This window comes from Sus scrofa, chromosome 15, assembly GCF_000003025.6.
Source record: "Sus scrofa isolate TJ Tabasco breed Duroc chromosome 15, Sscrofa11.1, whole genome shotgun sequence".
NCBI lineage: Eukaryota > Metazoa > Chordata > Mammalia > Artiodactyla > Suidae > Sus > Sus scrofa.
In genome coordinates, this window is record NC_010457.5 from 85,108,032 (window position 1) to 85,134,359 (window position 26,328).

The window sequence follows — 26,328 nt, forward strand, 5'->3', positions numbered from 1 at the left end:
ATGTGATGTGTTATCAAGAATAATAATAATGGCTTTCTTCAGCATTCATTGCATTTTAATTTTTTCATATTTTCATTGCATTTTAAACTTTTTTTTTTAAGTGTGTTTTTACTGGGGTATATACAATGTTGTAGGAGCTTCAGCTTTACAGCACAGTGAATGAATTATACATGCATACACAGCCATTCTTTTTTTGCCAGGTAGGTTGATACAGAGTATCAGGGGGTACTTCCTTGTTGGTAGTCATCTATTTTACATAGGGCTGTGTTTTGTTTTGTTTTGTTTTGTTTTGTTTTTTGCTTTTGCTTTTAAGGGCTGCACTTGTGGCATATGGAGGTTTCCAGGCTAGGGGGCTAATTGGAGCTGTAGCTGCCAGCCTACACCACAACTTCAGCAACACAGGATCCATCCGAGATGCATCTGTGACACCACAGCTCACGGCAAAGCAGGATCCTTAACCCACTGAGCGAGGCAGGGGATCGAGCCCGAAACCTCATGATTCCTAGTCAGATTTGTTTCTGCAGCATCACAAAGGGAACTCCGCATTTTAAACTTTTAAAAAATATTTTCTGCCATTTAAGTATTTTTGAAAAGTAATTATAACTGTGGGATTAAGTGTAAAATGGTATAGGTGAAACAGATTACACAGAGAAACCCTTGACTTTTGATACGAGTTACTCTACTGCTCAAGTTTCTAATGTTGAATCCAAATCCCTTGAAAATCTAGCACACTGACATAAGTGGGCCACCAAGAGGAGGGGCTGCTGGAGACTATGCAAATACGAAGAGATGTACATATTCAGAACAATCAGACTTGAAGCTTGACAGACTACAGAGAGCAATGAAAAGGTGATACTCACATCCGAGTTAAAGCGAAGCTGACAGACATTACAAGAAATAACTTGTTTCTTCTTTGGGGGAATGGACACTCCAAATGTGTGGTTAATAACTGCTTTTTGCACAGGATCCATCTGAAGAGCAAATGATAAAATAGTCAATTTATAACTTCAAAGGATAGACAATAGTGTGAGCAAGTAAAAGTAGCTGTCTTATTCCTTAAGGTTTTAACTTTCAGTTTCCAAACAAGGATAACAAAGAATCTCATTCAAAAGTAATGTACTTGTTTCCAAGAATTAAAAACCAAAACAAAAAAACTGTTTTGAAACTATAACATACGTACACAAAAAATCAAAGGAGAATCGTAACATTCTAAGAAATCTTATATCTATATAAGAAACCATGAAAAACCTTAAACATAGAACAAAGAAACTTAAGATCCAAAGATCAGGGTTAAAATAACTTGTTAATCTTTTCCCTATGTGATGTAATAATACTTAAGATAGTCTGAAATGCCCTCAGTGACAACTGTTACAGTTTCTTAGTTTTTTATATGGCAAAGTCATAAAAGACAGGCTCATATCACAGCATAGAAAATGTTAATCTTTATTTTAAAATAATTTATTTTCATGTTCTCTAGATACTCATTCTCCTAGAAATGCACGCCACATTTGTATACTCAAATGCCTACCAAAGACTGGTCAAGATGCAATCTCTATTTAAATATCAATCAAGTAAAGTTTTATCTTATAACTTGTAACTTTCCTCCCTTTGGTTTGCATGTACCATACATAGTCAGAGAAATATACAGTGAATAAAGTACTCAACCATAGAAAAAGTATGGCGCAAAGCCATGAAAATACTTGGAAAAAGAAAGAACACTATCTGCAGAGCTTATCAAAAGAGAGACACAGCAGTGATTCTGTTGTGTTCTCAAATAATAATCTCCAGCATTAACATCAGACAACTGGCAGCTCAAAAAACAATGCAGATGATGAACAAAGCATAACTTATAAGCAGATGTAACGTGAACAAGGACAGATCCACTGACACCATCATCTAGAAAATCTCCAGAGGCTAGAGCTTAGGATTGGATTAGCTAATGATATTTGGTAGAGAGGAGAAATGAATACTATCCCTGATGAGGAATATAAATCAACAAAGTTCAAAATTGGCAATTAGAAGAACTTACATACATTAGAAAGGAGAGTGGATTACAGAATTATTGCACGGTAGTCTATTTTTTGCTACAAGCTTGAGAGGCTAGGACAATGCATTCCCATTTCAAAGAAAAGTTGTGTGACTTGAAATCCTTAAAAAATTCAAAGAGGGGCATTTTCTAGAATCATAGAATTATTTTATATCTTGACTATAGTACTGGTTACACAAATTTATACATGTTGAAATTCACAGAACTATGTGCATTTCCCAAAGTCAATTTTATGTATGATTATTTATATATATATATATACATATACTCACACATATATATTTTATGTCTGCACCCATGGCATATGGAAATTCCCAGGCTATGGACTGAATCTGAGCTACAGCTGCAGCAACACTGGTTCGTTTAACCCACTGCACCAGCCAGAAATCAAACCCATGCCTCTGCAGCAATCTGATTCAGTTAGGTTCTTAGCCCATTGTGCCACAGCAGGAACTCTTATGTATGATCATTTAAAAAGTAAAAAAGAAAAAATTGTTGAGTGTTACATTTTACTACTAAATATATCATTATTGGAAAATCTGGGGATTTGTTTTGTTCAAGGTTGTAACTGATTGCATTAAATTTTATTTAATGAAAATTAAAAAAAAAAAAACCTCTATGGGCAAAGAAAATCTCAAAAGGTCAGAAAATAAAACCCTAGTTCACTTTCTTAATAGCCTCACAAGTGCATACACTTAAGTCTCATCCCTTTATGAAACATGAAACTACTTTCTGATTGTTACCAGAGACAGCAAATCAGTTTGGACAGGCTTGAAAATAAAATAGCGTAACTGTGTGGCAGGATGGAAAAACTAACTATATTGGCAGGATGCAGAGTTTTAAAAAAAACATTTTATTGAGATATTTTCTGTTCTTAGGCTCTGAAAAATATACCTCAGGTGACTTGTGAACTATATAGAATTAAACTGTATGAATACTTCTTAAACACATTTTTTGCATGCCATGCCACTTTCATTATTTTTGCCATATCCATATACTATTGCATATATTGTTATTATCATTCACTTAACATTTTCTCTTTAAATCAAATTAAAATCAACTTTTAAAAACAGCAATGATATTCATGAAACCATGGTTTTAATGTATATCCTTTCTATTATTCATTTCAAAAAATATATTGAAAATTAACATAAAATTAAAACTTCCATCATCTAAAATAAATGCACATATCCTAGTTGATCCCATACTGCAATATAGAAACAGACAAAAGATACATCTACAGAAGCCTGTTCCAAAATTTTAGTAAATCTTTTGAGAGCTCCAACATAATCCTTGAATATAAACATGCCCTTTAAATTTTGAAATTGTTAGCTGCCTACATAATTTCTCAAGTAGTTCCTGCTACAAATTCATTCTACTCACATCTCACATTTGTATCCTATCAGCTTGAAAATGTGTTTATGTTCCCAAGGCTGAGCACTCTCTTCCTGAAAGGTGAGTTTTGGCTGAGTACCCTCAATACAAAAGGCAGGCAAGTTCTTAGCCATCTGTTCCAATGCAGAGCAGGCTAAAGAGGTTTCTCAAGAAACTCAACTGGAAATGGTTTCTTGACTTTATACGCATAATCCTACTTCTCCTCATAAAAACACAGTCCTTTCACTGCATTCCTTGTCACCTGTCACTAACTCTTGCTGCCTTTCCATCCTTTGAGTGATTTACCACTAATCATATGAAAATTTGTCCTCTATGTTTCTCACTTGGGACAAATTTTCTCTATTTTCCACTTGATGATCTCTTCTTATAGGTATTTCAAGAAAAGTCCACTTTTTTTTTTTTCTGCCTAAATCTTGTATATCTTCCTTTGTTTATCATTGAATTCCATAATTATATTTTTTATGTAAATGTCACTTGGGAGGACATAAATATACTAATAAATATACTAATATATACTACTAAATATAGGGAGGGAGGGAGGACATAAATTAGTTGAAAGAAGACTTTAAATTGCATAAGAAAGAATGTTTCACTTGTCAATTCTTCTGATATCTTGAAACAGACAGTCTAGCTGAAGTTTTGAGAATTTGCCATCTGATATGATAAATACAAATTCCTGAGTCATTTCAGTGGGATCCAGGCTTAACAAAAATATCAAAAAGGTTTTAAGATCTTTTTGTTTTTTAAAGTATGAAAATAGTAAAATCCCATAATTTTTCTTGTAGCACTCCTATAATACTGTAAAAGTTAGATAAAAATGAGAACTATGATGTTAATTTATATTAACTTAATTTTTTCTCCACTAATGCAAAGTCAGTTCTCTCTAATCATAGTGAGATGTGTATAACCAAATCAATGGCAAGTCTTTTATTTGATCGTCAATTTTCAGCATGATTAAAACATTCAGGATGAATAAAAACATTCTCATAAATCCTAAAATGTCATAAATGCAAGTGATTTAATTTAGTATAGGCAAAACTATATAGCTATATGATAGTAATTTCATATGTAGAGTACTCAGGAAAGTTATTGGAGTTACTGCGATTATACAACAAACTCTTATTTTGATCATTCAATTGGATTCCACAGGCATTTGACTGTTAACAATGCACAAGTGTTTTCAAACACCTTTATTAAAATTTTTACACTTTTAAATGAACAAATGCCTTGTTAAATATTCAAACTAGCTCATGTTCACATTACATGAGAAAGCTGTCTATGGGTTGAGACGATTGTGATTCACTGGTAAACAATGCTAAAAACAGCTTTTAAGGAAAAAAAACTACCACAAAGCTGTAGCTATCAATATTCCTTACCTGGCAGAATTTATTGGTCCCAAATAAGCCTCTTCTTTTCTAAAAGAGTAAAAGTTAGAAGTAGTCATCTGGAATTTTGAGGCTAGCAAGCACATTCATATGAAATTTTTAAAAATCCATTTTCTTCGCTCATCTCTGATTCAAGAGCCTGAAATGCTTACTAACTAAAAAGCAGCAAGAGTTAACACTTGCCCCTTTTTCTAATGAAAGTCATGTAGAAATGAAAAGCAAAGCCTATTTGCGCAATTAACTGCTAGGTAATAAAAATGAAAGATGGGGTTGTGGCTGTTACAAGGAATTGAGGAGATGATTAGAGGCTATTGTATGGACAAATTAACTATTACATTCTAATACTTATAAAAGGAATTAATGAAGCTGGCCTTATCACACCATCTATTATATTTGTAATATCAAAATAAGAATAAACAGGGAATTCCTGTTGTGGCTCAGTGGTTAACGAATCCGACTAAGAATCATGAGGTTGTGGGTTCAATCCCTGGCCTTGCTCAGTGGGTTAAGGATCTGGCGTTGCCATGAGCTGTGGTGCTGTGGCTGTGGCGTAAGCGGCAGTTGTAGCTCCGATTAGACCCCTAGCCTGGGAACCTCCATCTGCTGAGGGAGTGGCCCTAGAAAAGGCAAAAAAAGACAATAATAATAATAATGATAAATAAGAATAAACAGGTATCTTTGGTGTATTCACCAAGTTTATGTAACTATAATCTGTTTTTTTTTTAAGATCGTTACATTCACTGAGTATACCAAAAAGTAATTTACATCTGTACAGTGTAAGCAATCATATAAAAAGACATGCAGTTGCAAATAAAACCTAGCCACAGGGAAAAGAAACACACTGTAGCATTTCACTACTGGCAGGATGAAGACTTGGGGGGAGGGAGAAGGCAGAGAATCTAAGGTGGGGACCACATGATCAAATTACTTAGTACTAGATGACATTTTACATTTGAAATAATTTTTCTAGATGGAAATTTAGGCAAAGAAAATAAAATTACAAACATTTCAACCATCTCAATAATTTTCAAGAGGATGAAGTTCGAATTGTACACTTGTAAGGCTTATAATGACTTTGCTAGCCATCAGGTGGGGCTGGTATCAGAGTAAACTCAAAAAGCAAAAAGCACTGTTCAAGAATTACACAAAGCTTTCTCATACGTAGCTAAATGTCTGGGTATCCATATTATTCTCTCTTTTTTTTTTTTTTTTTTTGGCTGGGGGGATGTACTCAGGGCAGGCAAAAGTTCCCAGACCAGGAATCGAACTCATGCCACAGTAGTGACCTGAGCCACAGCAGTGACAATGCAGGACCCTTAACCAACTGAGCTGCCAGGGAATTTCCATACTATTCTTAAACATGGGAACATTTCATCTTAAAATTAGCTGTCTACTTTAACAAACATTCTAAAAAGCATTTGGTAATCACTTATTATACAATATGGTAGGCAATACTAGCTTTTCTACTAAACAGAAGTAGAAACCAGATTTTTGACTTTAAAAAGTTAAAGATCAGTCATTCAACAAACATTTCTGGAGGCCCAATATGTTTCAGATGTTGTTCTAGATTAGCTAGGGCAAGATGAATTAAACACAAGCAAGCCATTATTGTAAAAGTTAAAAAGTGAAAAAGAATGACCTTTAAGCAATATAATGAGGCATGAAAAGGCACATAAAGGTCTATCCCCTCTGCCCCATCCCTACTTTATACTTTTTCTCTCTTTTCTGATTTTCTCACACTTTAAGCATCCAGGATCCTCCTTTTAACAGTGACATCAATGTGTTATCCTCTTGGGGTATCTGCCACTTTTTTTGTTTGGCTGGTTGGTTTTTGTTTTTGTTTTTGTTTTTTTTTTTTGGCTTTTTAGGGCCATACATGCAGCACATGGAGGGTCCCAGGCTAGGGTCCAATCAGAGTTGTAACTACTGGCCTACGCCACAGCCACAGCAATGCAGGATCCAAGCCGTGTCTTCGACCTACACCACAGCTCACGGCAGTGCCGGATCCTTACCCCACTGAGTGAAGCCAAGGATCGAACTCGAATCTTCATGGATCCCAGTTGGGTTCGGTAACCCCTGAGCCAGGAAGGGAACTCCAGTATTTGCTTCTTAATTCCTTTCTCTAGTTGTGTAATAATGATAAAAAAATCTTAATAGGAGCAGTTTAGATTTACAGAGCTCTTACCAGGTGCCAGGAACTATACAAAGGGATTATCTCCTAAAGTCTCCACCATCACATGAGGCAGATACATTATCCTCCTTTTACAAATGAAGAATCTGAGGCTTTCAGAGGTTTAATAACTTGTCACCCTTGAGTTCCTGGGACTGAAACCAGGATTCAAACTTACGCAAGGGTCTCTCTCCACACTCTTCCCTGCTAAATGCCCACCAAACAGGGGTGATAGGTACTGTGTATGGCACTGCTATAGGGTATGAGATTTAGGAAGAAAAGAGTATCTAGAATTTATGCAGCCTAGACAGCAGCTGCCCAGTCAAGCCACACATAAGGCCTACTTGTTACTTAAAAGTTTTGTGGAGAAGCGAGTCTCAATTTTTCTCATTCTGACTGATTTATGCCCTTCTTAGGATAAGCCCACTCCTTCTTGGGCTACTTCAGGAAAGCCGTAAATAAAAATGGGGCTGCCCTCTCCTCTCTCCCCATTGCAACTGTTGGACTTGCACATATTAAAAAAAGAAAGTTCCAGGAATACTTAGAGATTACATACAGCAGGTGACAGTCATCATTTGCACCTGTCCTTGATTTACTGCAAAGCAGACCTCAGCTATTAAATCCTTGTGACTCAGAGCTTTCTGGAAGTTTAGCAAAGCATCATTTTTTTTAACTGTGATATTGTCAAATTACAGTACTAAAAAAAAAAGAACGACTATTTTTCAACCCTTCGTTTTTCAGTATTGGATTTATGGAAAAGAATGAGACAATAGGGTCTCATTAGAACTTCAAATATTCATGAAGTGACACTTTTAAGAGATAGCTACGTCACTGAAGAGCACTATTTCTCTGAAGTTACTTCAAGAAAGGTTTTGCCTTTTATGTTTAAAAACTCTGACCACATGCCTTTATTATTACTGTTTTGCTTGTTTTAAATCCTTGAAAACTTAAATAGAAACAAAGCAGTCACAATCACTGAGAGACAAATTCCTTTTCTCCAAGATCAGGAAATACAAATAATTGCATATTGTGGCAATGTTAGTCCAACCACACAACTCTGTACTGTTTTGGATTTCAAATCAGAAGCCTCAATAAAAATAAACCACACAGAACGTTACACTGGAATTGCACGCTACCATGAGACCTAAATTTTTGCATCTGGAATGTGTAAAATTTGAGACTTGCCATAATGCCACTGCTTCTCCTACCCAGAGCATCTGACAGGGGTCCACCTGAATGCCATCACTGTCACTGAAAGAAAGATAAATGACATGCCATGCCCTCCACAGACTGTTGATTTAATCAAGTGCCATATTTAGCTCTTTGCTAAAACCACACATTGGTTGTGACTTACAAACAAAATCAGCTGTGCCGCTGTACCACAGGGATACCGTTACTCCACCAGAAAGTTAACCAGTGATTCAGATTTGGTATGGAGGCTAAAGTAACACACTCTCAGAAAAATAGCAGTTCATATTATATCCGAGTCTCAGACCCAATGAAGCTATTATTGTTACTACTACTATTTTATCAAAATGTTGTAGACCTTGGAGGCTGGATGACAATTAGCAGTATCTGATTGCTGCAGAAATTAAGTGGGGATCCCAGGAATCCTGCCCAGAGCCTCCCTAGCAGTGGTTAACACACCCTGTAGGAAATACAAGTGGAGTCAGCCCAGAGATTTGAAGCAACCCAACAGAGTTGATTAGAACTTCATTTTTTTTCTTTTTGTTTCTTCCTTTTTCCCGTTAAAATTAACTTAGAAAGTCTGATACCTTTCACTCAAATTCCATATAGTCAGGCCCTCTTTGAAAAGCTCTGGGATTTATCAAATAAGAGTTACATATTCCACTGACAAAAAGGATGACTAGAGTAAGAAAAAAACACCATGTGATCTATTTTGAAGATCCATTTTGAAAAGAGTCTAAACTGAATTTTCCAGTAGCTTTTTTGGGAGGAAATTCCACGTTGGTTTTATTTCTGGAAGAATAAATAAGAAACATATACAGAATACTAAGAGATGCATGCTTTTGGCATAAAATAATGTCCTCTTTCTAGAGCACTCTGATAGTAAACAATGCAACCATTTTAGAGATTAAACATTTCATGTCAACTTAGTTTTGTCCTGGAGATTTTTGTTCCTTTTCAATACATCATACTTTTATAGATGTATAATTTTCAATTTGCACAAACACTGTATTTTCCTAAAAACAGATTCATTTAACAAAAGTTTATTAAGAGGATATTGGAAACTGGACAAATAGTGGAGAACAAGCCTTCAAAAATACAGTATTCTAGTTGGGGAGACCTGTATAGGCATCCTCTGCTTTTCGAAAGTTTGCTTTAGGGCACTTGGTTTTATGAAAGACCTACATTAGTTCCTGTTTTCACTAATTAAAAGAAATCTGAAGGGGACTTTTGCTTTCATAAAAAAGTTGAAAAAGGAAAACAGTATTTCTTTTGTAGTGAACCTTTATAGAGGCTGAGTGCATCCCAAACAGAATCAAGCTCCTTTTCCGGCAACTACACTCAGCGTCTCAGCATCAAACTGCTGTAGCTTTGAACTGTGCCTATGAGCATCTGTGCTTTATCTGGGTTTATTTTGTACATCCCTTAGCAAGATGTCTTCTAAGGTATGCTTCTTCACTTTACAATATTTTGACTTTTATGATTTTTATTTTTTTCCCATTATTTTCAGTGTTTTAAGTACTATGGAAGAAAATGAAATGGGAGAATAGGAAAGAAACACTATTTTACTATAGATAATTTCTAAAAGCATTTTTATCTTGGTACAACTGTGATTCTGATGCTCTCACATGTAAAACCATATTAATGTGTAAAGAAAAGGTCATTATTCTATGATTTAGGGAAGTTGATAAGGAAGTCAGAATCATACAACTGGTAAAAACTGTAAAGGGTATGCTCTTCAGGTTTCAAAGCTCTCTGAGGTCTGTGCACAGAATTTTCTTCAACTATCGAGTCTCAAGACAACAACTGAATCTCAGAGCCATCACTCTCAACGTATCTTCAGAGAGAAAGGGAAACTACAGCAATCTGCTTTTGGAAGCTCTCTACGGATGAATGCTAAGTGCTAGATGCATCTCACCTGAAGACCTTCCTGGGGGCTTCTGGTACGGTGTGGTTGGCCTGGTACTTTTTAGGGAATAATGAAATGACCAGGAGTTACTTCTCTCTTTTTTTTTTTTAAATAAGTACAGATTTTGTCGAAGCTCTAACAGTATTTTTTTGTGAAGACATTACAAGAAAATCATGTTTTTAATTTTTAACATTTTAGAAATTTAAAGTTACCAAAAGGTACAAATGAAAAAGCTAAAAGGAAAGGAGTGGGTGGTTTCACCATCTTCCTCTCTTTAGTGGAAAACCAGCTTAACATTTTGATGGATAATTTTTAAACTGTTCTAAGTAGAAGGAATAAATTTGAAGTTCTTTTTCAGACAGTAGTTGTTTTGTTAATGGGAGATGGCAAAAGATTAGATCTGTGCACCTTACCGAAGCTGAATGTATAACTGTGACAGTAGATCCTTAGATGTATCATACGGTCAGTGCAAATGTAAAATGTTCCATTTTCCTGGCTGGCTCCACATGCCTGGTGATTTTCCATGCTGCCAGGGATCAAGAGTGATGCAGCAAAGCTGTAGTTATGCCGCTGAGTAATTTAAGAAGCCACATCAAAGAGCATTTCAAAAAGTTCAGTTTAACAAATGAGGCTTTCAACTTACGTCTGAAATGGGTATGACACTTAATTGAAGGTTCACTCATACCTCATTGCGTGGACACACACGCCAGCAACGTGCTGGGTGTTGATGTTCCTATTCAAACATGAGATGAGTAAACTTAAGAATTGAAGTTCTATTGCATTTGTACCCATATCCAGGTTTAAATTGCATTTTGGAAGGTCTAATTGGTTTATATGATGTATTAAGGAGCCGAGACCATGTTCAACCTCAACTGTGGCTGCTTCTTTCAATGGAGGCAAAGGGCATTAAGGTAATGAGCTGAATTATGTCTCCTAAGGAAACCCAGTGCTTTTCTTTGTTTTCATTCTTGAACAAGCAAATGCTAGATATTACCGGCAACCATTAGGAAAGAGAGGTGTTTTTCCATCAGGACACAAAGAAAGTTCTTGAAAGGGTTTTCATTTTATCTTCAAGATTCGATGTTCCTCTAACTAAAATAATTTTTGGCCAATGCACCCATACAGATTTGAAAGATCTGTAACAACTGTCAAAGACAAGGTAACAGAAAGTTCCTATGAAATTATTAGATGCCCTTTTGAGGGAATATGAGAGACGTTAACGAAATTTTTAAGAAAGTTGAAAAACAGAGTTCCTGTTGTGGTGCAGTGATTAACGAACCTGACTAGGAAACATGAGGTTGTGGGTTCAATCCCTGGCCTCACTCAGTGGGTTGAGGATCCAGCATTGCCATGAGCTGTGGTGAAGGTCGCAGATGCAGCTTGGATCCTATGCTGCTGTGGTTCTGGTGCAGGCCGGCGGCTACAGCTCTGATTGGACCCCTAGCCTGGGAACCTCCATATGCCACAGGTGTAGCCCTAGAAAAGACAAAAAATAAAAAAAAATTAAAAAAATAAAAATTAAGAAAGAAAGGAAGTTGAAAAACTACCTACAATCTTTTACAGACTGAATAAGAATTCAGTTCTATTCTGAATTTTAATAGCACAGAAAAAGAAAGGAAGTGATGACAAATACTGTTAATATATTTTTCTGTGGAAGGTTACTACCTTCAAAGCATTTAAATTTTACATTTTTCGATGAGGTTTAATTCCTATTTCAAGAAAACAAAGAGCCCAAGGTGTACATAGTTGACAATGAACTATGTGATCCAAGGAAAAAACACCAACAAAGCTAGGTAGAGTACACTATTCAGAGTGATAGGGACAGGAACTGAATTTACTGAGAGAATAAAAAGACAAATGAGTCATGTGTTACCTATGTTATTAGCATTTTGTCTCCTCAGGGTGAAGTAAAATAAGAAATAAACCATTTTAGGAATATGGACTGAAGAATAGGTTTTCAATAGATGCATAGAATACTAAAGAAGATAGAGATTGATTTGAGGAGAGGTTATGAGAAGTGATTATTCTACAGGGCATTGAAAGAAGATGCCCATCCTGAGGTTCAGGGCAGGCTAACATCTGAGATAGAAGACGGTACCTCCTTTTTGGCCTTTCCTGTTGTTCTTTTTGAAATAATGACTTGAAAACAACTCCCCAAACTTGTCTCCAGGATTAAATTTCCATAACATAAAATTCAGTGCCAAAAATGTCTTAGAAATATCTTTAGAAAAGTAGAATTTTTTATTTGTTAGGAGAAAAAAAAAGCATACGAATAACCGAAGACTACTTGCTGATGTTAATGAGTATAGTTTTTGAAAAATTACCAGGGCTACGTCTGCAAATCTAAGTAAGCAGTGATATATTTGTTTTCTGGTAAATGGGCTAAAAAATGTCACAAGGGCTTTCTAAGAGACTAGGGAAGTAATGAGCTTTCCTGATTTAAAAATCAATACACCTCCTGAACAGGCAAACGCATTAACCGACATCCTTTCAAAACCATTATGTCACAGCAAAGTTTGAAAGGCCGTTCAGTAACTAATCAGATATATCTTGATGCCAAAGCAAAACAGGCCCATGACACAAATTAAAAAGGCTTAAAACAAAAAGAAACAAACAAAAAACCCCAAAACCCCCAAATCCCCAGCAACCCACCAGGCAGGAAGAATTGCAATATCAGAAACCTGGACTTGTTTGGATGTATTCTTCATTCTGCAAAGCAAAGTGGAAATGAAGTGTTTTCCCCCGAAAGTGAGGATGACACATTCCTTACTCTTACACCCAGAAGAAACCTGACAGGTGAGGACTCACAAGGCTCAATGCAGGGCAGCAAATTTGTAAGGCTCCAAGCCGATGCATTTTGGGTTCTTATTCCCACGCCAGCCTCTCATGACATGGTGGTAAAATGTCAGAGATCATCTACCTTTTCAAATTCATTTTTTACTTTTCTTGGTTTCAGAACTTTTCCCCTACCCTACCTCAAAACACAATCCTACCTGGAAGTTCAATATAATAAAACTTACTGAAAACAATCCTGGTAAAAGCACATAGGTCAGGCCCCAGACTCATGAACATGATTTTAGTCCAATTTCCTCATGGATATGAGGAAAGGTTTGGAGAATTTTAGTAAGTTGCTTGAGCCTCTTCAGCTGAGATGAGAACCCAGAGCACCTGCTAGGGTTGCCAGACTTGCAAATAAAAGTCTTTTTTAAAATATAAATATGTGCCAAGAATTGCATAGGATTGTTCATACTAAAAATTATTTGTAGTTTATCTGAAATTCAACTTTAACTGGGCATCTTGAATTTTATCTGTGCCCATCCCTTCATCCAAGAATGTCATGGCTACACCAATGTTGATTCTACTGGTGCTCCTCTTTGCAAGCTTACCTGTCACACTTAATATTTTAGGACTTTAATTAGGTCCCAGAGTGGTTCTATGGACAGGTGATATCAAAAATACTTTATTTTATATTTTCACCTTGCTATTGCCTTTCTGTGTGGATCATATGTGTGCATGTATTAACTCTTCTCAGCAAAAAACATTTTTGGTCAACTCTGCACTTATACTTACAAAATATACCATACCTGTAAAGTAAAATAAAGAGCTTTAATAAAGTGCCTTCCTCTGCTCTCTAGAGTGATAATTGCTTTATTGAGTAAGTCTCTGCTAGTGGTACAGCTTGACATTTACCATTTATTCATTCGATTTATAATTATTTTTATATGATTGTAAGGAGGCTATAGTTCACACCAAAAGTAGTTTAAACTGGACTGCTTTCCTTTCTGTTGTTTTTGTACGGAAATGTAGTCACTTCTATGTAAAACTATTTTATATACCAAATTTATCTCAAATTATACACAAAGCCCTTTCTGTCCCTGTATGTTCTGAGTAGAACAACATATATAAGAGAAAAACAAATACGGTGTGAAATCATCACGTTAAAAATGTGTCGTTTGCTTATATTTTGGCCATAAGTGTGGCATCAAGATTTCCCAATCAAGCAATGGAGGAAAATCTACATAAATCATATAGCAAGTTGTCAAGAAATACAAAAATCCCTCAGTAATTTTCATGAAAAGTTTCAATGTTGTGAAGCAAAAATTATTTGTATTTATAATTCACCTACTCTCTATGAAGCCTTTCAGAAAACTTTCTGAATTATTTTCTTTTTCATCCTGATATTCAGTTTCTCAGGATGCTGGCTTCAAAGTCTTCACGACACTCATTTGAAAAATTTTATGCACCCTTCTGTCTTCCCAACTTTTAACACTTACTAAACCAAGACAAATATCTAACAGCATGAGAAGTTGATATGTCAGTTTATTCAAAAGATTTCACATAATTAGTCAGGAACCACCAAATTTCTGCCTCACAACAGAACAATATCACAATAACGACTGTTGGCAGTTATCAAACCATTGCACTATGAGTGGCCTCCTGAAACTGGGGTTAAAAACTGGCCTCAGTAAATCAATCACGCTCTTGGCAGAGAAGACTATTTCAGTGATATGAAAGCTAAAAGGGAGACTATAATCTTTTGTGATTACTCTCAAGGCTGAAGCAAATGCAAAAAGGAAAGTCTATGAATTGCTGATAATTTCCTGTGATGACTGATTCCCAGGAAATTTTGGTGTTAATGCTTGCTCTGTAACAAAATGATGGTTCCCCAGAAGTGTAGTTTCAAAGAACTCCACATCTGGGTATCACAAAGATTCTTCAGAAGCTACTCACCCTTTAGAGGGGCCAGGCCTATGGAGCAGGAGCTGTCTCTCTGAAGACAATGAACTGTCTGATTGCACAAGGAGTGATGAGCTATGTGCCACAGCTTCTTTCTAGAAAGCTTTTTTTTATGAAGGAACTAATTTAAAGTGTATCTGTTTTAAACCTAAAGATTGATACATCTCTTTGCTGTTTCTAATAGTTATGAACTATGAATATCTTGGCTTATATATTTTTAAAGTTTTACTTAAGCTGGTATTTACATTTTAAGAAAAATAGTTTTAATATATATGTACATAGCCTTAAGGTCTATATAGTATTTGGGGATGGAATATAAAACTACTAATCTTTCTTGAGTAACCATCAAATTTACAAATTAGTGTCACTGCATAGGTTAAGCTGCTTTTTCTCATATGATTGGCAATTTAAATCCAGAGGAAGAGAAAGAGGCAGCCTAAAGAGAGCTCTGTAAGAGTCGAACGTTCAAAGAATTTTTCAGAATAGATTCCCTTTATCAATACAGGAAGAATAATTGAAGAGTAGGTTACTTTGAATTTAAAATATCTTAAAAATTGCAATTTTAACTAATGTCAGTTTGATTAATGAATAATGTGAGAATAAAGAGTCTACATTTGGAAGTCAACAGTATTTTAAAACTGTAACAGAAGACTTATTTTTATTTTTATTTTTTTTTATTTTCCCACTGTACAGCAAGGGGATCAAGTTATCCTTACATGTATACATTGCAATTATAGTTTTTTCCCCCACCCTTTGTTCTGTTGCAACATGAGTATCTAGACAAAGTTCTCAATGCTACTCAGCAGGATCTCCTTGTAAATCTATTCTAAGTTGTGTCTGAGAAGCCCAAACTCCCAATCCCTCCCACTCCCTCCCCCTCCCATCAGGCAGCCACAAGTCTTTTTTCCAAGTCCATGATTTTCTTTTCGGTGGAGATGTTCATTTGTGCTGGATATTAGATTCCAGTTATAAGTGATATCATATGGTATTTGTCTTTGTCTTTCTGGCTCATTTCACTCAGTATGAGATTCTCTAGTTCCATCCATGTTGCTGCAATTGGCATTATGTCATTCTTTTTTATGGCTGAGTAGTATTCCATTGTGTATATATACCACCTCTTCCGAATCCAATCATCTGTTGATGGACATTTGGGTTGTTTCCATGTCCTGGCTATTGTGAATAGTGCTGCAATGAACATGCGGGTGCATGTGTCTCTTTTAAGTAGAGTTTTGTCCGGATATATGCCCAAGAGTGGGATTGTGGGGTCATATGAAAGTTCTATGTATAGATTTCTAAGGTATCTCCAAACTGTTCTCCATAGTGGCTGTACCAGTTTACATTCCCACCAACAATGCAGGAGGGTTCCCTTTTCTCCACAGCCCCTCCAGCACTTGTTATTTGTGGATTTATTAATGATGGCCATTCTGACTGGTGTGAGGTGGTATCTCATGGTAGTTTTGATTTGCATTTCTGTTATAATCACTGATGTTGAGCATTTTTTCATGTGTTTGCTGGCCATCTGTATATCTAGAAGACATTTTTATGTCTTAGGAGTCAATGACAATGTGTCATAGGTACACAGCTTTTGAGTTCAAAACACCTTTATACATAGTCTTTAAAGTCTAAATATTATTGACAGTAAATGGAGAAAAAAGGAATCCAACCCAACCAGTTGTGGTTATTCCCACCTTCCACTCAATATACCCTCTCCCAAGCCTCGCTGAAAATTCATTAGCCCTCTTCATTGCCTTCCTCTAGTCAGGTGATTCTGATCATTAGGTATGCCTACTATTATCTCCTTCAGCTAAAATAAATCGAGAACCTCCTTAGTACCAGACATGACTGTTTTTTTTTTTTGCTTTTTAGGGCCGCCCCTGCGGCATGTGGCATTTCCCAAGCTAGCTGGTCTAATCAGCTACAGCTGCCACCTACATCACAGACACAGCAACAGAGGATCCGAGCCACATCTGAGACCTACACCACAGCTCATGGCAACACCGATCCTTAACCCTCTGAGCAAGGCCAGGGATTGAATCTGCACACTCATAGTTCCTATTTGGATTTGTTTCTTCTGTGCCATGAGGGGAACTCCCAGACATGACTTTTTAAAACTGACTGTAAATTTCTTAATCTCAAGAATGAGGTCTTAGCAATATGTATATCTTTATCATCTAGTTTGATTAGGATTGCTCTAATGAACAAAGCCAGCCCCCAGTGATAAACTTGGGGTTTATTTTTATGAATAACTTGGTTTATTTAAGGCAATTGGTTAGAAAGATGAGATCAAAGGGATAGAAATATTAATAAAAATATTAATATCAATTATAAGAAAGAGCTGTGCTATTTAAAAATCCTTTCATAAACATTTTCTCATTTAATATTCATGGGTATTTAAAAAATTTTTTTTTTGCTTTTTAGGGCTGCACTCATTGTATATGGAGTTTCCAGGCTAGGGTTCCCAGCTGCCAGCCTACACACAGCAACAGAAACACAGGATCCGAGCCATGTCTGAGACCTATACCACAGCTCATGGCAACTCCAAAACTGAGTGAGGCCAGGGATCAAACCTGAAACCTCATGGTTCCTAGTCAGATTCGTTTCCGTTGCTCCACGATGATGGGAACTACTTATGGGTATTTTAAATGATTAAAATAGGATGGTGATATGTTGTAGTGTTATGATTTTTTCACAGACACTGAAGTCCAGAAATCTTCTAAATATTCAGTCATATTCTCAGGTCTTTTTAAGTTAATTTCATTTTTTTTTCTCAATTCTTCATAAACATAATAAACTCAAATTTTCATGATGTAGTGAATAGATGAGAAAAGTATTATCACCCTTAGTTCTAAAATAAGGAAAAGTGGAGCTAAGTGACTTCCTTAAGGTAAAGATAATGGGGAGTTCCTGTCGTGGCTCAGGGGTTGATGAATCAGACTAGGAACCAGGAGGTTGTGGGTTCAATCACTGGCCTTGCTCAGTGGGTTAAGGATCCCGCATTGCTGTGGCTCTGGCATAGGCCAGCAACTACAGCTCCGATTAGACCCCTAGCCTGGGAACCTCCATATGCCATGGGAGCAGCCCTAAAAAAGATTAAAAAAAAAAAAAAAGATCAAAGGAAACGAATCCAACTGTGGTCTTCTGACTCCCAGTCAAGTGCTCTTTCTCTGTGTAATGAAGTAGTTAGCTTTTCCCTCTTCTCCCCTCCACTCTGGTTCCTGCTTCCTTGGGTGGCATGAGGCAGAGTATAGATCAGACAGGAATGTTAGAGGCTTACTTTGGAACAAGTCAGGCAGTGTTATTTCTCAGATCATAGGGAATGCTCCAAGTAGCTTTTGGGAGGAAGTGGCACATAACTGATGAATGACTGACTAGTTAATGACTAATTAAATGAATGCATGATAACCCCCTTCTTTGGAAGGCAAGTAGTTCAAAAGTTTATACTTAAGTATATACCACATGTTGGTGGCTATTAGTAATCATTTTAGCATCTAGTAGTTTCAGGTCATTCTGGGAATGGAAATTTTGTAGATCTGATTATTGTGACAATGAATTATTTTGCATATTATGGAAGTTTAATGTCTACATTAGGAAGACAAGTAAATTAGACCCAGACACATGTTTTTAATTTTGGAAACTTTCTATACACCTCTAATTTTTGTAAATTGTAAGTCTGTGAAAGAGATCAGTTACATTTCCTTCTACACCTCTTAGATCTTCATTTGGCTCTAGAAACTGTTCACAAGAACAGAAAAAAGTATGAGTTTGACAAGACAAACCTCTCTTCTAACTAGAATAGACTGCAAAATAGAGTTTTTCTACCTGACTTTAGAAGCCCCAAGGATTTATTGGGTATGTAAAAAAAATATGCACATGAATAATCTGTGGGAAATATACACATTGAAATTCAGGATATGGGAGTTCCTGTCGTGGCTCAGCAGTTGGCAAACCCGACTAGCATCCATGAGGACGCAGGTTTGATCCTTGGCCTTGCTCAGTGGCTTAAGATCTGCGTTCCGTGATTTGTATAGGTTCAATTGCTTGATCTGCATTGCTGTGCTGTGTTAGGCTGCTACATTCCCTGACCCTAGATGGACTCATATGCTGTGGTGCGCCTAAAAAAAAAAATAATAAATAATTTAATTATTAGGATATGTAGAGGACACTCTTTGTTATTTTTTTTTTTTTTTCGTGCAGAGCTGTCTATGAAAATGAGATGGTTATATTCCACTTTCTGATCTGCAGGTCCGATTGCCTTTTTATTGTTTGGTTTTTTGATGCTTTATGCTAGCTTATAGGATCATGATGGTATTCATATTTTTTTTTTTTTCCAGCTTGATCTTCCTTATTTGCATCCTACAAAAATGTTGAAACTTCACAGATTGCTATATAGCACTCCAATTCATCTTTAGCACCCTTGATGGCAACTGTAAAAATAAAGGGACTAGAATATTCCAAACATATTTTTCCTTCTCCCCCAAAAGAGATTTGAGACCTAATTCTGTATATAAGAATCTAGAGGGAAGAAAAAAATGTTCTGTGCTATTTAACGGGTTCCCAAGCTTTTGATAAAGGTTTCTCAAGAAACACTACCATCAATTAATGTTTATAGAGCAACTGATTTAGAAATACTTTTCTGGGCTGGAGGGAATGTTTTGTACAATAATATTTTGCCAGGGTTTATATTTATTAAGCTCTCCTACTTTACCACAGGCACAAAAAGGGTTTGGTCACAGAGGGAAGCTAAAAACAAGGTTGTTTTTGGTTTCTTCTTTGAATTAACTGGAGATCTGTTAAGAATAAGATACATTTTTAAAGAAGAGGGCTTGACACAGACGCTTTTTCCAAGTTGACTCTACACTTAAAAAATGCTGACCTGGGACAGCGCCAAGACTGAAGACCTGTGTTGCCAGAGTATCTGATGTGCCCTCCAAGTACACATAATCCTTGAAACTCTAGCACTGAAGATGAGGCTCCAGAGCCATGTGAGGTTGATACTAGGATAATGAAAGGGACACTCAAGAGGACATGGCATGGTGGGACTATGGATGCCTCTTCTCACAGGCTCCTGAAACCCTGAGTTCCTTTACTCCACAAGGGTTCATCAAGGTCTTAGTCTGATGTTTCTTGGCAGCTTTTATCAACTGAATTGACAATCTATTATAAGCAGAATCTTTTGTTATCTTATGGTGAATTATACAAGAGGAAGATGTAATTTCTATCAGATGGGAGCAGCTTCTGTCTTTGCACTATAACCCTCCTTAGCATGACTGGCACAAACAGTGGTTGTGAATGCATAAGTTTTGTTTTGTTCTGTTTTTTTGTCTTTTTAGGGCTGCACCTGTGGCATATGGAAGTTCCCAGGCTAGGGGTCAAATCAGAGCTGTAGCTGCTAGCCTACACCACAGCCACAGCAACGAGGGATACAAGCTGTGTCTGCAACCTACACCACAGCTCATGGCAACACCAGATCCTTAACTCACTGAGTGAGGCCAGGGATCAAACCCATGTCTTCATGGATACTAGTTGGGTTCATTAAGTGCTGAGCCATGAAGGGAACTCCAATGCATGCTTTTTCCTAGATGCCCTGAACAAATAATTTAATTAAGGAGAGAGAACACATCTGACTACATATTATACACACATACATAGCATATATACACACACACACACATAAAAAGACACACACATATATATAGATTTATCCATATACATACCACAATGATAATATCTATATATTAAAAAGGTTTCAAGAATGAGTAGAAAAAAGGGATGTTTGAAGACAGTCTTTAACAGATAAATCTTGAGACTTTTGAATAAGGTAAGGGACATGAGTTAAACTTAAAAGGACATGTTTATGATTTGAAGAGGAGAAGAAGACCATAACAGAGATCACTATATAGTTGTTTTTCCTCCCAGTGGTCATGTTTACATATTTTTTCTTTCTGTCATCTTCAGTTATGATGTAAATATTGCCAGACAGTAATCTATGCTTTAATATTTGCACAAAAATTTTCAGTTTTGTACTACATTACAAAGAGTTCCTCCTATAGCCACTGTTTTTTCTAATGATCTGGGGAGTGTTGCTGTTGACTTGTCTAAACAATAACAGACCATCATCCCACCACCTTCAAGTAAACTTGAGTAATCACGGAAAGTTTCAACTTGGCATATTTTAATAGTACATATATATATTGTCTTTTGTCTTTTTAGGGCCGCACTCGCAGCATATGGAGTTCCCAGGCTAGGGGTCCAGTTAGAACTGCAGCCGCTGGCCTACACCAGGGCCACAGCAATGCGGGATCCAAGCCGCATCTGCGACCTACACCACAGCTCACAGCAATGCCGGATCCTTAACCCACTGAGTGAAGCCAGGGATCGAACCCGCAACCTCATGGTTCCTAGTTGGATTCACTGCCGCTGTACCATGACGGGAACTCCAATACTATATGTTTCTTTAGAATATATGAAAGAAATGACCCATCAATATATTTTAAGTACATAGTGAAAATAAAAATTCAACCATATTCTCTTTTTTTGACTGGGATAAATGTGTCATTTCAAGTACTAGACATACTAATATCCTGGGAAATATGGGATATATAACATTTCAATGATAGGAAAGCATTACTAGAGTGAAAAAGAAGACTCAAATGGCAAAAATTCACATTTGGGTTGTAATAGCAGAGGTGAGGTATTTCTTTCTTTATTTATTTTATTTTATTTTATTTTATTTTATTTTATTTTATTTTATTTTATTTTATTTTTACAGCCACACCTGAGGCATATGAAAGTTCATATTTTATTTAAAGACTCAAACAAAGAAACAAGAAAAATATGTATTAAAATGTTTAAATAAGACTTAATTAGATAGATAAAGGTATTAAAAGCAGGCAAAATTGGAACGTTCCAGTTTACTTCAGGTTTCCTTACAGTAACATTTGTGAGAAACATGTCTTGAATTAATAGCAAAATAAATGTGATTTTGATTTCCAATTTTTTTATGTTGGACCTCTTTAGTAAGTATATTATCATTTATACTACAGGAAAGAAAAAATTTAAATAGTCATTGATGTTGCCAAACCACGAATGACCCAGAATCTCATAGTCTAGGATGATAAAATAAATAGTAAACACATGGATCATTGCACAGCTTGTCACAGGTGATTCAAAGAATCATTTAGCAATTTGGGACTTTAGAAGTAATCTTTATTCTGCTCCACAAATGTTTTCATGTGTTAGGAAAAAATAATTCCAAGGTACGTAATAAATTCAGATTTTTTTTTTTTTCACAAAAAATAAGATCGTTGAGCCTCTGGCAATAAAAGCATCAGTGACCTCCAGTGTGCTTTTGCTTTCCTGGAGCAGTTGCAAACACAGCAAGACTCACAAAGACATTTGAAATAAATAGGCGTGGAAAGCATTGCAAATCAGCAGAAAAACTGATAGGCCACTGATGGTCTCAAGATGTCTCTTGATTGCAGTTATAGCTCTGGAGAGTCACTCAGCTATATCTGTGCATGTATCTGATATGTGGCTGTTAAAAAGAAACTTCATCTACTAGTCATCACATATAATATATAGGTTGCATGTGTGTCTTAGTGTGCTCAATCTGCCATAATAAAATACCACAGGCTGAGTAGCTTAAACAACAGAAGTAAATGTATCACAACTATGGAGGCTGGAAGTCTAAGATCAGGGGTGCTAGCATAGTCATGTTATGGTGAGAGTTCTCTTTCTGGTTTGCAGATGGCTTCCTTCTCACTATTGTCCTCACATGGCAGAGGAAGGAAAAGCTCTCTGGGATCTCTCCTTATAAGAGCACTAATCCCAGTTTGGGGTTAGTAGATGCAAACTATTACATGGAGAATGAATAAGCAATGAGGTCCTGCTGTATAGCACAGGGAACTCTACCTAGTCTCTTGGGACAGACCATGATGGAAGATAATATAAGAAAGGGAATGCATATATATATTTCTGTATGACTGGGTCTTCATACTTTGCTGTATAGTAGAAATTGGCACAACTTTGCCAATTTGGCACAATTTTATAAATCACCTATAATGTAAAAAAAATAAGGGGACTAATCCCATTACAAGGGCACCACCTCTCAAAGGCCCCATTTCTAAATATCATCATTCAGGTGTTAGGGCTCAATATATAAATTTGGGGAGGAAGACACATTCAGACCATGACAGTATGCATGTGGGTATGTCTTCTAAATGGACCTATTTTATCATATTAAGTTGACGCTATCTGTCATGGTTAAGTACGCAACTCATTTGAATTTTTTATTTTGAATTTTAAAGACATCTCTTATTAAGGGAAACCTAGTATTATCCAGGTATTAAAAACCAAGTACTAAACACCAAATATTGCTTAGGTAAAGTGAGGATAAAAATGGAATCCACAGTAAAGGAAATGGAAAATTTTAATTCTAATAGGAGAAACAGTTGTATATATTTTGGCAGCTACCAAAACATCATGTACAAATATTAAAGGATGACCACAGAGCAGTTGGCAAACTTAAGCAAATAACAAAATAATGAAAATAGCTCTGTTGGGATACAAACAATTCATTCTTTGTGGCCTTTCTTGAGCACTATAAAGTTCAGTAACTATTTTCACTTAGCCTATATTTCTTGGTTTTTGTTATCTTGCCTTTTCTAGACTATTTATTCTATTTCTTATGTTTCTTGTGCACTAGGCTACTTCTGTTTTATTTATTTTGTTTATCCCCTTCCCCAAACCTAGTACTCTTTAGTCCATATATTATATTTTCAATAACATTCAGTACCAAATGACTTTGATTTTAAACTATATGCTCTTAAGACTAGGGTTTATGACAGAAATGCAGCTGATACTTTCAAAGTTTCCATATCATCTACAAAGAGAAAGGTAGAACTATAGCTGGAGCAAAGTTTCTAGTTACTATCTTTAGATTAAAAATGGGTAACGGTTCTCAGGAAAATAAACATAAACATCTGCACTTATCACCTCATACTTATTGCTCAGAAATGCTGGAATTTCCCTTGATGGTAAGGGACTATGAACACTGAAAACAAAGGAACCAGAGTCCTTTCTTATGTCCATTTCTCCCTTTTTCCTTTCAAAAATTTTTATTGAGCACCTGTATCAGACACCAAGCATACAAAGATCAACAACATAGAGCCCCTGCCCTCAGGGATCTGACAGTCCAGTGAAGATAGATGGGTAATCAGGCAGAATATGGTGTAATGGGAGGCACTTTGGAGATACAGAGGCTGGGCACTTAGTCAGACTGTAGGAGTCACAGAAGGATTCCTGTGAAGAAGGTAACATCTATGTTGGACCCTGAATGACAAATAGGTGAAGGTGGGGTGGCATGGTGGAAGCAAGTATCAGTGAATAACCAGGCAGAGAAGCCCATGAAGCTCTAGATAAAAAGGTCAAGATCTTTAAAAATTTATGTTTTGGTTTGCACAGGCTTTTGCTTGTAAATGGCTCACAAGATTCCTTCTGCAAAGTACAACTACTTAGGGGCAGAGTTAACATCCACATTTTCTAGACCTGCAGCCTTGACACAGAACCCAAGCATAAATTACCTGTGATCTAAACCCCATTTTCCCTAGTACGTCTCTTCAGAACTCTTCTTGGACAGTGTCTTGAATTTTTTGCTTATTCTCATCTATACATATTGAGAGAGATTTTGTCAGTTGTGCAGTCACTGAATTAACACTGTGAGGCATGTCTCTTCATTGCATACAATTTAGTGTAGCACAGGCACCTATTCTGCTTTGGAATATGACAGAATCTCATTTCATTCTTGCTGTGTTTCTCATGTAACATTATCATACTCCACTATAAAAACAGGAAGGAATCATTACTCTCTATATATTTTAAATCCACTTAAGACAATTAGCAAGACTTCAAACTTCCAAAGTGATCAGTTATGGTCCCAGAGTACAGTGGTCATTCTTCCAATAATAATTATGAGTTAAAATACATTTTGTACTTTTACTAATATTATCATTGATTAAATATAAAGTGATTATTACAGCATTCATGTTGGTTTTCAAAGAGCACTAATAAGTAGACAAATAAGTAGAATATACTTTTAAAGAGCACTAATAAGGGACAAATAAGTAGAAATATACTTTAAAAATTTGCTAACAAGAAATTATAACTGTTTCTAAAATATATTCTTGCTTCATAGATATTGTTTGTAGAGATCTATTTTACACATTCAAAAAAATCTTTTCCTCTTTCTACTTAATGATTCTGCTGAAATTTGCCTACCATTCTGCCAGAAAAGAGCACAAAAGATTTCTGATTGAGCTTTGTTCACACTGAATGAGGTGGGAGGTGATAGGGACTAAAAGAGCCAAGGACACAGAAGAGCCAGAACATCAGTTTCGAAGTTAGAAGATTCTAATTCAAGACTCAGTTCTTACTTTACTAACATTCTTTCCTCATACTGACAATAGGAATAATAACCATGGTCTACCAAAGTGTTCTAAAGTCAGAGTCCCGTGAAGAATGTAAAACAGCACAAAATACAATAATCCGCAGAATTACTAGTACAGTTGTAAAACTGTTTTCCTAGGAAAATGTGAACAATGACTTTTATGAAACTGCCCTGAGAAATCTGTTGGGTGGGTTGGACACTGGAATGAAAAAGTCCATAGGAAAAAGATTTGAGTAACTGAAACTGCAAATTAGTGAAAAATCATAGGTAACCCAATGATCCTATATATTAATGTATTTGTAAGATGAAAGAGGGTCCCACTTGCAATGACTTAATTATTTTTTCTTTTTTCGGTTGCACCTGTGGCATATGGAAGTTCCCGATTCAGGGCTCGGATTAGAGCTGCAGTTTTGGCCTACACCATAGCCACAGCAACACCGGATTCAAGTGATATCTGCAACCTATGCTGCAGCTTGCGGCAATGACAGATCTTTAACCCACTGAGCGAGGCCAGGGATCGAACTTGCATCCTCAGAGAGACAATGCTGAGTCCTTAACCTGCTGAGCCATAATGGGAACTCCATGTAATGACTTAATTTTCAATACATTTCCAGAAGGACTCTCTGTCCAATAAATGAGTTGGGTATATTATAGAGAGAATAAAACAATTATTTCATGCAGTTCTCTGCTATATTCTTCACTTTAGTGAAAAAATATTTTTCACTTGAAACCTACAAGTTTATTTGCCTCTAAAAAGGAAAAACAATACACTTCTATTAGTAGAACTGTTCCTTGATTTTCTCAAGTATATCATAAAGTTAGTTGCTATATATAATAAACAAACAAAAAGGCAAGTTAATGCATCTGTAAGCCCTACACCAAAATTAATAAGCCATTTTGAGACTATACTTAGAGAAAAAAAAACCTTTCATATTCTTTCCATTTTGTTTTATAGCCCTTAAGAATAGAGAAGTATATATGACATTTAGAAATTCCCTAAAAGTGACTTAGAGAATAGTGCTAATCAGATGACCACAGTTGTATAAAGACAAC

General features: G+C 36.2%; 1 protein-coding gene across 8 annotated transcripts in view; it reads right to left on the reverse strand.

Moving 5' to 3' along the window:
- ZNF385B (zinc finger protein 385B) overlaps positions 1 to 26,328 on the reverse strand; it is a 427,166-nt gene that overhangs the window by 66,085 nt on the left and 334,753 nt on the right. For 4 of the 8 annotated variants that reach the window (XM_021075638.1, XM_013984309.2, XM_021075637.1 and 1 more), the window contains 2 exons: positions 4,819 to 4,857; positions 861 to 971 (listed from right to left, as the gene is read on the reverse strand). In XM_021075638.1, coding sequence (XP_020931297.1) covers positions 861 to 971; positions 4,819 to 4,857 — 150 coding nt within the window. The remainder of the gene's footprint in view (positions 1 to 860; positions 972 to 4,818; positions 4,858 to 26,328) is intronic. The other 4 variants (XM_021075640.1, XM_013984310.2, XM_021075639.1 and 1 more) reach the window with 1 other exon arrangement.